Source organism: Chiloscyllium punctatum, chromosome 42 (genome assembly GCF_047496795.1).
Source record: "Chiloscyllium punctatum isolate Juve2018m chromosome 42, sChiPun1.3, whole genome shotgun sequence".
NCBI lineage: Eukaryota > Metazoa > Chordata > Chondrichthyes > Orectolobiformes > Hemiscylliidae > Chiloscyllium > Chiloscyllium punctatum.
In genome coordinates this window covers 67,253,538-67,266,037 of record NC_092780.1, presented here as the reverse complement: position 1 = coordinate 67,266,037, position 12,500 = coordinate 67,253,538, and the positions used below count along the sequence as shown (strand labels likewise).

At 49.5% G+C, this 12,500-nt stretch overlaps 1 protein-coding gene across 1 annotated transcript in view; it reads left to right on the top strand.

Annotated features, from left to right (window-relative positions):
- The window catches only part of LOC140465578 (voltage-gated inwardly rectifying potassium channel KCNH6-like), a gene marked incomplete at its 5' end in the record, with an annotated part of 52,990 nt that overhangs the window by 1,993 nt on the left and 38,497 nt on the right, over positions 1–12,500 (top strand). Inside the window, one exon of the mRNA XM_072561120.1 lies at positions 2,754–2,953. Coding sequence (XP_072417221.1) covers positions 2,754–2,953 — 200 coding nt within the window. The remainder of the gene's footprint in view (positions 1–2,753; positions 2,954–12,500) is intronic.

Here is a 12,500-nt window from a genome sequence, read left to right as displayed (position 1 = left end):
CCATCACTCCCTACACCATCACCATCACTCCCTTCACCATCACCATCACTCCCTACTCAATCCCCATCACTCCCTACACCATCCCCATCACTCCCTACACCTTCCCCATCACTACCTACCCAATCTCCATCACTCCCTACACCATCCCCATCACTCCCTACACCGTCCCCATCACTCCCTACACCGTCCCCATCACTCCCTACACCGTCCCCATCACTCCCTACCCAATCCCCATCACTCCCTACACCGTCCCCATCACTCCCTACACCACCCCCATCACTCGCTACACCATCACCATCACTCCCTACACCGTCCCCATCACTCCCTACACCGTCCCCATCACTCCCTACCCAATCCCCATCACTCCCTACACTGTCCCCATCACTCCCTACCCAATCCCCATCACTCCCTACACTGTCCCCATCACTCCCTACACCGTCCCCATCACTCCCTACCCAATCCCCATCACTCCCTACACTGTCCCCATCACTCCCGACACCACCCCCATCACTCGCTACACCATCACCATCACTCCCTACACCATCACCATCACTCCCTACACCTTCCCCATCACTCCCTACCCAATCCCCATCACTCCCTACACCTTCCCCATCACTCCCTACACCACCCCCATCACTCCCTACCCAATCCCCATCACTCCCTACACCTTCCCCATCACTCCCTACACCACCCCCATCACTCCCTACCCAATCCCCATCACTCCCTACACCTTCCCCATCACTCCCTACACCACCCCCATCACTCCCTACCCAATCCCCATCACTCCCTACACCTTCCCCATCACTCCCTACACCGTCCCCATCACTCCCTACACCACCCCCATCACTCGCTACACCATCCCCATCACTCCCTACCCAATCCCCATCACTCCCTACACCTTCCCCATCACTCCCTTCCCAATCCCCATCACTCCCTACACCGTCCCCATCACTCCCTACACCATCACCATCACTCCCTACACCTTCCCCATCACTCCCTACACCTTCCCCATCACTCCCTACACCTTCCCCATCACTCCCTACACCGTCCCATCACCCCCTTCACTATCCCTATCACTCCTTACACCATCCCCATCACTCCCTGCACCATCCCATCACCCCCTTCACTATCCCTATCACTCCCTACACCGTCCCCATCTTTCCCTACACCGTCCCCCTCACTCCCTACACCATCCCCATCTTTCCCTACACCGTCCCCCTCACTCCCTACACCGTCCCCATCTTTCCTTACACCGTCCCCATCCCTCACTACACTACCCCCACCCTTCCCTACACTATCCCCATCATTCTCTATGTCATCCCATCACCTTCTACACTGTTCCCATTGCACTGTAGGCCGTCCCTATCACTATCTATACCATTCCATCACTCTGTATACCATCCCCTAACACTAAACCAACCCCATCAACTTCCACACCATCCCCATCACCATCTGCACAATTCCACCACTCTCTACACCATTCCCATCTCTCCCTGCACCATCCCAACACTCTCTACACCATCTCCATCAGTCCCTACACCATCCCCATCACTCCCTACACTGTCCCCATCACTCCCTACACCATCTCCATCAGTCCCTACACCATCCCCATCACTCCCTACACCGTCCCCATCACTCCCTACATCATCCCCATCACTCTCTACACCATTCCCATCTCTCCCTGCACCATTCCCATCTCTCCCTGCACCATCCCAACACTCTCTACGCCATCTCCATCAGTCCCTACGCCATCCCCACCACTCCCTACACCATTGCGATCACTCCCTACATCATCGCAATCACTCTCCACACCACCCCCATCACTCCCTACACCGTCCCCATCACTATCCACACCACCCCCATCACTCCCTACACCGTCCCCATCACTCCCTACACCACCCCCATCACTCTCCACACCACCCCCATCACTCCCTACACCGTCCCCATCACTCCCTACACCGTCCCCATCACTCCCTACACCGTCCCCATCACTATCCACACCACCCCCATCACTCTCCACACCACCCCCATCACTCTCCACACCACCCCCATCACTCCCTACACCGTCCCCATCACTCCCTACACCGTCCCCATCACTATCCACACCACCCCCATCACTCTCCACACCACCCCCATCACTCTCCACACCACCCCCATCACTCCCTACACCATCCCCATCACTCCCTACACCATCCCCATCACTCTCCACACCACCCCCATCACTCCCTACACCGTCCCCATCACTCCCTACACCATCCCCATCACTCCCTACACCACCCCCATCACTCCCTACACCACCCCCATCACTCCCTACACCATCCCCATTACTCCACACACAATCATGGCTGTATCATTTCCTACATCCAGCCTACCCACTTCCCTGTCTCATACCCCTCCGTTCACACCCCTGTCATTTCCCACTAACCCCCATTCCCTTGTCCCACCTTTAACATAATTCCAAAGCCTTATCCCAGCAGTGTTCCCAAAGCCTCATCCCAGGCAGTGTTACCAATGCCTCATCCCAGCAGTGTTCCCAGTGCATTATCCCAGTGCATTATCCCAGTGCCTCATCCCAATGCCTTATCCCAATGCCTGTCTCAATCTTGTCCATCTCCTGGCTCATTTAGGGTAAAAAGTTAGTTACTAATGACGGCTGTACCATATTTAAGACAGGTGCTTGGCAAAGGAAAACTCATTCCGTGTAACCTTGGTTATGAATGATTGAACTTTGACTTCTTGTCCCTGTCTCCCAGCACTGATGTATGCCAGTATTTTCGGGAATGTCTCTGCGATTATCCAGCGATTATATTCCGGCACCGCCCGCTACCACACCCAGATGCTCCGAGTGAAGGAATTTATCCGCTTCCATCAGATTCCCAATCCACTGCGGCAGAGATTGGAGGAGTATTTTCAGCATGCCTGGTCATACACCAATGGGATTGACATGAATGCGGTAAGTAGGGAATGGCTATGGGGCAGAGATTGGGAGCACACCACACAAGAGGCAGATCGACAAAGGCTGAGAGGAATTTTGTGCTTCATCCAGGGCAAGGTAATCATTGTAAATGATCACTCCAAATCCAGTGATTACACAGTTTCATTGCTTCAAGGGCAGCAGGATTCATCATCGTACTGTTCAAATTCTTTTGGAAATTTTCTCGAGGGCTAATTTCTGATTTTCAAGGTTTCTTCTCACTTGCTCCTTTATTTGCTGATATATAGCAAACTTTGTTTTAATTGGCATCTTAATCTACCAGCGCTTTTGGTAAACTGGCAAAAAAGTCCTCGAACACCTCGATCTGCTCAATGTCTGAGTATTGATTCTGTAAGTAAAGTCTAACAGCAATGTATATGCCCCCTGCATTACATTTCTATTATTTCCTGTGTGTTTTGATATTGGTTTTAGGAGGTATGTTGATGCTTTTACATAGATACTTTTGAGGAACATTAATATCTAGAAGTCAGAAATCACATGACCGTAGGTTATAGTCCAACAGGTTGATTTAAAATCACAAGCTTTCAGAACACAGCCCCTTCATTGGGTGCAGTGAGAGAGCAGCAGACACAGACACAGAGTTTATCAAGTTAAAAATCACACAACACCAGGTTACAATGCAACAGGTTTATTTGGAAGTATTTTGCCAGCTTTCAGAGCACTGCTCCTTTGTCAGGGGCAGGATCAATAGCACACAGAATTTATAGCAAAAGATCACAGTTTACAGCGGTTGGGTGTACCTGTTCATTATCCAGATCAACCATAGATGCTGATGAATGAAAAGGTTTGGTGTGCTTGCATGGTAACAATATCATTTCTGCTTGTGCTGACATAGCGGTGTTTGGACTCACATAGGCAGAATTTGAGGAATTCATCAAAATGCACAATAATCCTTGCCATCCATTAAAGACACAACACACAATGAGAGCTTTAATCTTGGGAGATGATGGTGGAGGTGCCAGTGTTGGACAAGGGTGGGGCAAAGTCCAAACTGACACGACACCAGGTTATAGTCTTCCTTCCTGCCCTGTTTTGACACCATCACCTTGATAAATTGTTATGGTCTCTATATCTTAATTAATTGGTACAATTTTCAATTACTTATTACACTCTCTCACCCACTCACGCACATGCACATACATATAAATCTATGGGGTGAATCATTTCATCCAAGATGTTTCTTTACAGATACATTCTATTTTGTTCAAAAATCACAGTTTGTAGTCACAGTATTTATATTGGCACAAGTCAATGTTCGCAATACACACTTGGTAACAAAAAAAAAGACAGAAACTTCCACACAAAAGCCATGATGTAAAACATACTTTTGCAGATTAGTGAGAATCACAGAATCCTTACAGTGTGGAAACAGGCCTCATGGCACAAAGTCTACACTGACCCTCTGAACAGCAAACCACCCAGACCCATTCCCCGACCCTATTACTCTGCACCCTACACATCCCGGAACACTAGGGGCAATTTAGCTCGGCCCATTCACCTAACCTGCACATCTTTGATTTGTGGGAGGAGACTGGAGCACCCAGATACAGACACAGGGAGAATGTACAAACTCCACGTAGACAGTTGCCCGAGGCTGGAATCGAATGCAGATTACTAACGCAACTACAGCATCTCAAGTAATTCACAGTGTGTGAATCACTTTGAGGTATGACAACACATGAAAACAGTAGCATCCACTAAATTTTCACCCAGATAGTAGCTCCTGAACTTCTACAGTCTTAAACTAGAGACTCCACACTCTTTTGCAAGGAATCATTACCTCAGTGATTTTGTGTTTTCTTGTAGACTGGTGGCTGAGTACTCTTTTGTTGAAATGTTTAATACCCCTCCCCACTGCAGCCCCTCTCTCCCCAATGCACTCCCTCTCCCTACCACATCCTCTCTCCCTATTAGACCCCATCTCTCTCTCTCTCAGAAGAGAATCATACTGTTCTTTATAGAGCATCTCTTACCAATCCTGACAGTTCCACATACAGAGAGTCATCAAAGTCAGAGTAACACAGAAACAAGCCCTTCAACCCAATGCTGACAAACAGACACCAAACTACATGAATCCCATTAATCTGCACTCACTTGGTCCATTGCCTACAATGGGACCCCATGATTGGAATTTCCTGGACATTTTGGGGCCTTTATGGTGGGGAGGGAGTTATTGGGTGAATTCACTTGCTCTCTCTCTGGTGTTTGAGCATTGCTGGAGAACTTCCCACCTGTTTTCTCCGGAAACACCCAAAGACCTGCTGCCAGCATTCTCACTTACACCATGTATTGTTCACTTAGGTAAGAATTCTCCCAAAGCCTGGGAAGCCCTACAGTGAGCAGTACACAGGAGCAGAGTTACCACACTGCTGTGGAGAATGGGGAGCTGGTGATCGTATTCTACTTAGATTCCCAGCATGCCACATCAAAGGTTATGCTGGGAGATACAAGTTTACGGTATGGGGGTATACTATCAAAAGGCAAAATGTTTGAGTAATGCCCTGATTCTGTCATAGCCAATGGCTCACTGTCCACGATCTCTTCCTGACAGCATGAGACAATTTCCTTTGCCAACATCTGTAATCTCAATGGATCCTGTCCTCTACTGAGGTCCACCATACATCTGGGAAGCCAAATTGTTCTTTGATCGGTTTAAAAAAAAATCCCTTTGATCTGCTTTTCCTTGACCATTTGGTTTTTTCCCTTTGATTAATTTAACCCTTTCTGCCATTGGATGAAGGTCGAGGTCAAAGCATGCATTCATTCTCAAGAGTAGAAAGACCTAATTTATCTGATTCCTAGTGGCATACCTTCCACCTTAACTGGGATTCCTCCTAAACCATGCAGTTCCCTTGTTGTAGGCTGCAAACTGTGTGTCTTCACCTGTGGCACACTATTGGATAATATAATTTGACATGCAACTATTTCAAACTTTAATATTAATGTAATGTCCACTGTCATAAATACCTTCATGCCAAAATGTTGGATGTGGGTCACTTCATTCCCATTTATGGATACTTTTCTTCTGTTGTAGCCTGTTCTTGCCAACTTTAAGGGCACTTAAATGGTCATTGGATAAACATATGGACGAGAATGGAATAGTGTAGGTTAGATGGGCTTCAGATTGGTTCCACAGGTCAGCACAACATCGAGGGCCGAAGGGCCTGTACTGTCCTGTAATGTTCTAAGTTCTGCCTCATGAAATCCTTGAATAAATAGTTGACTTCTTGCTGTTCTGTGTCTCTGGTCTATTTCTGCACATTTTCTACAAGTGACAGAGGTAAAACATTCTCTTTTTTAGTAGCTGGGCACTGCTTGTGCCTGTGAGGTTTCCTTGCTCCATGGCATTGACAATAACTGCTGGTATCTGATGGGAATGGGGTTGAGGGAAGTGGGGAGTGTGCCTCATGGGCAGGCCGTGGTTGGAGAGGGTGTGATGGGAGAAAGGTCAGAATCTAGAGAAGGATGTGAGTTCAGGAGATGGTCGCTGAGTTTGCAAAGGAAACTTGTCTCATGCTGACAGTATACCCCCATACCGTAAACTTGTATCTCCCAGCATAACCTTTGATGTGGCATGCTGGGAATCTAAGTAGAATACGATCACCAGCTCCCCATTCTCCACAGCAGTGTGGTAACTCTGCTCCTGTGTACTGCTCACTGTAGGGCTTCCCAGGCTTTGGGAGAATTCTTACCTTTGATGAGCAATATGAATGATTTCAGTTTTATTCATAGCTTTTCACGATGAATCCTGCTAATCGTACCTTTGATCAATAGTCTCCATTTCCTTACTGAATGAATCCCAATGCCTTTGGCTTTAATAGCGATTCCTGTTATTTGAATGGATTTACAAAACGAATCCCATTTTTCATGACTCCATGAGTCCCAATAATTCCACAGGTTTCCCTGGATAGTTCACACTGCCTGTGGCTCTGCTAATAATTCCCGTAGTTTTCACGGTTTATTTGGGCTCGGTCTGTGGTTGAACATGTTCTTTCTGCGTTTACCATTGTTTAAGTAATGGATTTCAGTCCTTTTCTGTGACCAGATAATCACCCAACTTCCTCCTTCCATTAGACCTGGTCTGTTTACGCTTCTAAATTGCCCCTTTGTACCCTTAATTCTGCCTTTGCAACATTGCTAGATCGGAAACCTCATTTAAATGGCTTCTTCAATGCTGGAGTTCCCTGTCTACAGTCATGCCCTATAGTGACAGTGTTCAGTCTGAGCTGGAAGCAAATGGTTTTCCACTTCTAACTTTTCCCAGCTGGATTATTGCACCATTTTAAAGTGATCCCTTGATCACCAGTCCTTTTAACCTTCACCCACAGAGCCTCTGACCTCTGCTCACTTACTGACTGAAAATCCAACTCAGAACTGTTCCTGCAGCTCATTGCCCCATGATACAGTTTGGACTCGTTTTGGAATGGCTGGATACTCCAACTCTTGGGAGTTGCTGAATCTCCCATTGCAGACCATCTCTTAACCAGAAGATTAATAATGCTGGAGCTCACAGTGGGTCAGGCAGCATCTGTGGAGAGAGAGCAAGCTAACGTTTCCAATCTAGATCATTCTTCGTCAGAGCAGTCTCTTACCAGGGCTGGATTACATTTCACAACGGACTGTATGTTCCTTGTCTTGTACAATCTGACCATGAAAATATTTTTAGCAGCATTCTTTAGGGTTCTGCTCTTTCAATGTGCAAGAGCTGCTCTCTTAAAGCTTTGTCTGATGGTTCTTCTAACCTTCACCTTTTTGCTGTCTAGTCTTCTGGCTGGCACCAGGTGCTCTGGTGAATCCCCACCTGGTGGCCTAATGGGGAGAGGCTGCTGTATTAAACAAGGAGTAGTTTATCACACGCTATCAGCTCAGTGGTCAGCACCGCTGCCTCACAGCACCAGGGACCCGGGACCTCAGGTGACTGTGTGGAGTTTGCACCTTCTCCCCGTGTCTGTGTGAGTTTCCTCCGGCTGCTCTGGTTTCCTCCCACAGACCAACGATGTGCAGGTCAGGGTGGGATTGGCCATGGGGAATGCAGGGTTACAGGGCATGCATGATGCACTTTGGGGACTCCATGGACTGAATGGTCTCTATCCACACTGTAGGGATCCTACAAGTTACATTAGTATGACAGATGTTGTCACTGACACCATGAGGGAGACCTCCATGTTAGATCCTTACTGCTTCAAATTTCAAAACTGTTCTCTTGCTCAAGCCTGCACATGACATCATTGTGTTTAATACTGTCCTCGGCATTAACTCTTTCACACCCTCATTGAAATAACTCCACAGAGGCCGGTATCCCATCACCAAGTCCCCCTTTTATTAACAGGTGGAGAGACAGTTACACGGATCCAGCTCCCTCAGAGTGAACAGAACCTCCGACACTCCTGTTTGTTTTCCTTTTTTATAAAAGAGCCCTCCGTGACCTCCTCCCGGGCCAGACTCCTGGCATCGAAGGAGTAAATGTGCCGGAGGGCAGGGTCCTTCAGACCGAGCAGGAGCGGTTAGACACCCGACCGGATTTCCCCAGAATTTGAAGATGGGGGAGAAGGAGCTCACTGGCAATGAAGGGCGGGACGTTGGAGATCACGACCCTCTGGGCCGTAACCTCCAGAGGGTCGACGGGCAAATGTGTCCCGCCCACCGCGAGCCCCCTCTCCACAGCCAGGTGGACCGCCTGCTCGGTCTTTAGGAAAAACACGGCCTTCCCGTACATCCGGGCCGCAGCGACGATGGTCAGTGGGCTGACCACACTAGCCATGGCCTTACTGCAGGCCTCGATGGTCATGTTGAGGTGGGGATAGGCCTTGACCCCCAGGCGTTTAGTCAGGTGCCTGAAGGGGTCGGGGTTGCAGCTGGGGTTGGAGCAGCCAAGCATAAGGCAGCAGCTGGGCCTGATAGGTTAGAGCTTGCCGCTTTATGCTGCTGGGTGATCCCAGGTATTCTCCCTCTGTGTGGGCCTCAGGCGATGGCAGTCACAACACTGGGAGGCTGGGGCAGTGACAGCAACAGTCCTGGGTGTTGGTGGGCCCAAGCAGCAGCAGTGGAGGTAGGCCCCAGGCAGCTGCAGTGCTGAGGTGTAGGCAAGGCCCAGGCTGCAGTGGGAGGAGCAGGCCCAGGCAGCAGCTGCAGTGCAGGTGATGGTAGTAGCTACCTGTGCAGCTGAGCACAGCTCAAACTAAAGATAATAAACAGAAAGAAACCCAGAACAAATAACCACAACAAACAATAAAGAAAACCAGAAATCAACAAAATCTACCGGGAACAAGAGGGAAGAGAAAAAATAAAATTCTGCTCCTTTGTAGAAACCCGACAGCAGCAACATACAGACTGTGGCCCAGACAGCACAGAGTCAGTCACCTCCCTAACACAAAATGGAGAGTCCTTCACCACTGACCCAGCTCCCTCAGAGGCAGCTTTCAGAGTGAGCAGGACCTCTGACACTCCTGTTTATCTCTGTCAGTCATGGCTCCCTGATTGAGCCAGGTTAACAGCCCCAATCAGGGAACTCCTATTCTATGAGGTGCCCTGGCAGATTCTTGTTACAATCACTGCACTTACCTCCCTACGCAAAAGCCTGAGAGGGGTCGTGTGGCTCGGTTTCAGGGTCCCTACCTGAGTTGGGAGCCCCACGTTCAAGACCCACCTCTTGGAGAGATGTGTGATAAGATTTGTGGGCAGCTTGATTCAAAAGTATTTACCACAGCCTGAAGACCACTGAGCCTGCCAATGGGGTGACGGTGTGTTCTTTTGTGCTACCGATCATCTTTATTTGACTGGGTCTAAGGGTCTATTTGTTTTAACATGGTAGAGAATCAACTATTAACAAGAAAAGACTGTTGCATTCACAAGATCTAGTTGATTGCAATTAGGCACACCTTACATTAGCTACTCAGACGTTGTTGCTAAGATATGAGGAGATTCAATCATTTAAGTGATTTGTGGTGGGTTATTTTAATTAAGGATTTTGAGGAGGCCTGTGGGTATAGATCTGCTCTGCACAGGATCTGCAACAGACAGATGCTTCAACGGGTATTTCAGATTACATTGAACAGACACATCCTAAAGAGGATTAAAATCTCCAAGGAATAGACCCACCATCTGTGGTTAACTCAAAATGTTAGTGTTTTAACCTCAAAGAAAAAGCATATGATTGTGTAGCCAGATCGGAACACTGGCCAGAGAACAATGAAGAGCAAAGAATGATCCAAACCAGAATGAAAAGGGAAAAATGAGTGAGTGAGAGAGAGAAAGCTGGTCAGTGCAGTGACCGTTACTATCCCTCACAGATTCCACGGGGAGCCAGGATTCGGCTGATCTATCTCAGGACAGTTTTGAGTAAACAGCTAGTTGATTGAGGCTGACAGTTAGAGCAGAGTGCTCACACTCAGGAAGATCCTGAAATGGCTTTCTGGCTTCAAACAGACTATGATGTAATTGTGAAAGATTAGAGTGAGGAATAAAATCTCTCACTGCGGTTCGGGGGTCCTCAGCTGTTTCAACATAAGCAGCTGTCTCTCTACATGAAGGTTATGTCTGACCCTCAACCCACCGGCAATGACCTTCACTGCACTGGCAGTGCTCCCCACCCACTGGCAGTGCTCCTCACCCACTGGCAGTGCTCCTCACCCACTGGCACTGCTCCTCGCCCACTGGCAGAGCTCCCCACCCACTGGCACTGCTCCCCACCCACTGACACTGCTCCTCGCCCACTGGCAGAGCTCCCCACCCACTAGCAGTGCTCCTCACCCACTGGTACTGCTCCTCGCCCACTGGCAGAGCTCCTCACCCACTGGCAGTGCTCCCCACCCACTGGCAGTGCTCCTCACCCACTGGCAGTGCTCCTCACCCACTGGTACTGCTCCTCGCCCACTGGCAGAGCTCCTCACCCACTGGCAGTGCTCCCCACCCACTGGCAGTGCTCCTCACCCACTGGCAGTGCTCCTCACACACTGGCAGTGCTCCTCACCCACTGGCAGTGCTCCCCACCCACTGGCAGAGCTCCTCACACACTGGCAGTGCTCCTCACACACTGGCAGTGCTCCTCGCCCACTGGCAGAGCTCCCCACCCACTGGCAGGCATCCACACCCACTGGCAGTGCTCCACATCCACTGGCAGTGCTCCTCACACACTGGCAGCAATTCTCACCCACTGGCAGTGCTCCCCACCCACTGGCAGTGATTCTCACCTACTGGCAATGTTCCTCACTCACTGGCAGTGATTCTCACCCACTGGCAATGTTCCTCACCCACTGGCAGTGATTCTCACCCACTGGCAGTGCTCCCCACCCACTGGCAGTGCTCCTCACCCACTGGCAATGTTCCTCACCCACTGGCAGTGATTCTCACCCACTGGCAGTGCTCCCCACCCACTGGCAGTGCTCCTCACCCACTGGCAGTGATTCTCACCCACTGGCAATGTTCCTCACCTACTGGCAGTGATTCTCACCTACTGGCAGTGATTCTCACCCACTGACAGTGCTCCCCACCTACTGGCAATGCTCCCCACCCACTGGCAGTGCTCCCCACCCACTGGCAGTGCTCCCCACCCACTGGCAATGTTCCTCACCCACTGGCAGCCGCTGTGCATTTGGACATCCAGTGAGGTAAATGTCAGGTTTGACCATGATGCACCCCATGGTTGAATAACCTGACTGTGAATCATGGCTGTTGGCAGTGATTGGGTGTGGAGACAGTGACTGTACAATCTAATGGAATAATTATCCAGAGCAGCTTTTTCAGGAGCAGGGATCTGGTCACACTGGAACATTCAGGGAGGGAGAGGATAGATAAGGAAAGGAGGGGTTAGAGAATGGAGGAAGGGCATGCAATCATAGAATCCCTACAGTGTGGAAGCAGGCCATTCAGCCAATTGAGTCCACACCGACCCTCAGAAGAGCCTCCTGCCCAGGCCCAATCCCCTAACTCACCTAGCCTGGGCATCCCTGAACACTATGGGGCAATTTGCCACGGCCAATCCACCCTAACCTGCACATCATTGGATTGAGGGAGGAAACCCATGCAGACACAGGGGAGAACATGCAAACTCCACACAGTCGCCTGAGGCTGGACTCGAACCCAGGTCCCTGGCGATGTGAGGCAGCAGTGCTAACCACTGAGCCATCATGCCATGAAGAAGGTAATTGTTCTGAAGAGATTAATGTTCATGGTGGACATTGACTTCACCCATTCCACCGAGGTCTCACACAGTCTGTGGGTGAACACAAGGCAGTGCTCCCCATCCACCCACTTTCAGATAGATCTGGACTACCTCCAATGTTCTAGTAATTACTTCTTTCTTGTGATATTTCCTGCTATTATGCAAGAAACCATCTTGCTGTCCAAGAAGCAGGTCTCATCTGTAGATACTGTCTGGTGATGAATCAATAATCACCAAATAGACCCAAGACAAAGGGAAGGAAGATTAGTGGCAACAATCCCCATGAAACAAGTCCTACCCAGTACCACGTTCGGGTAAAACCGGAGGATTTCAGGTGAGGTCATC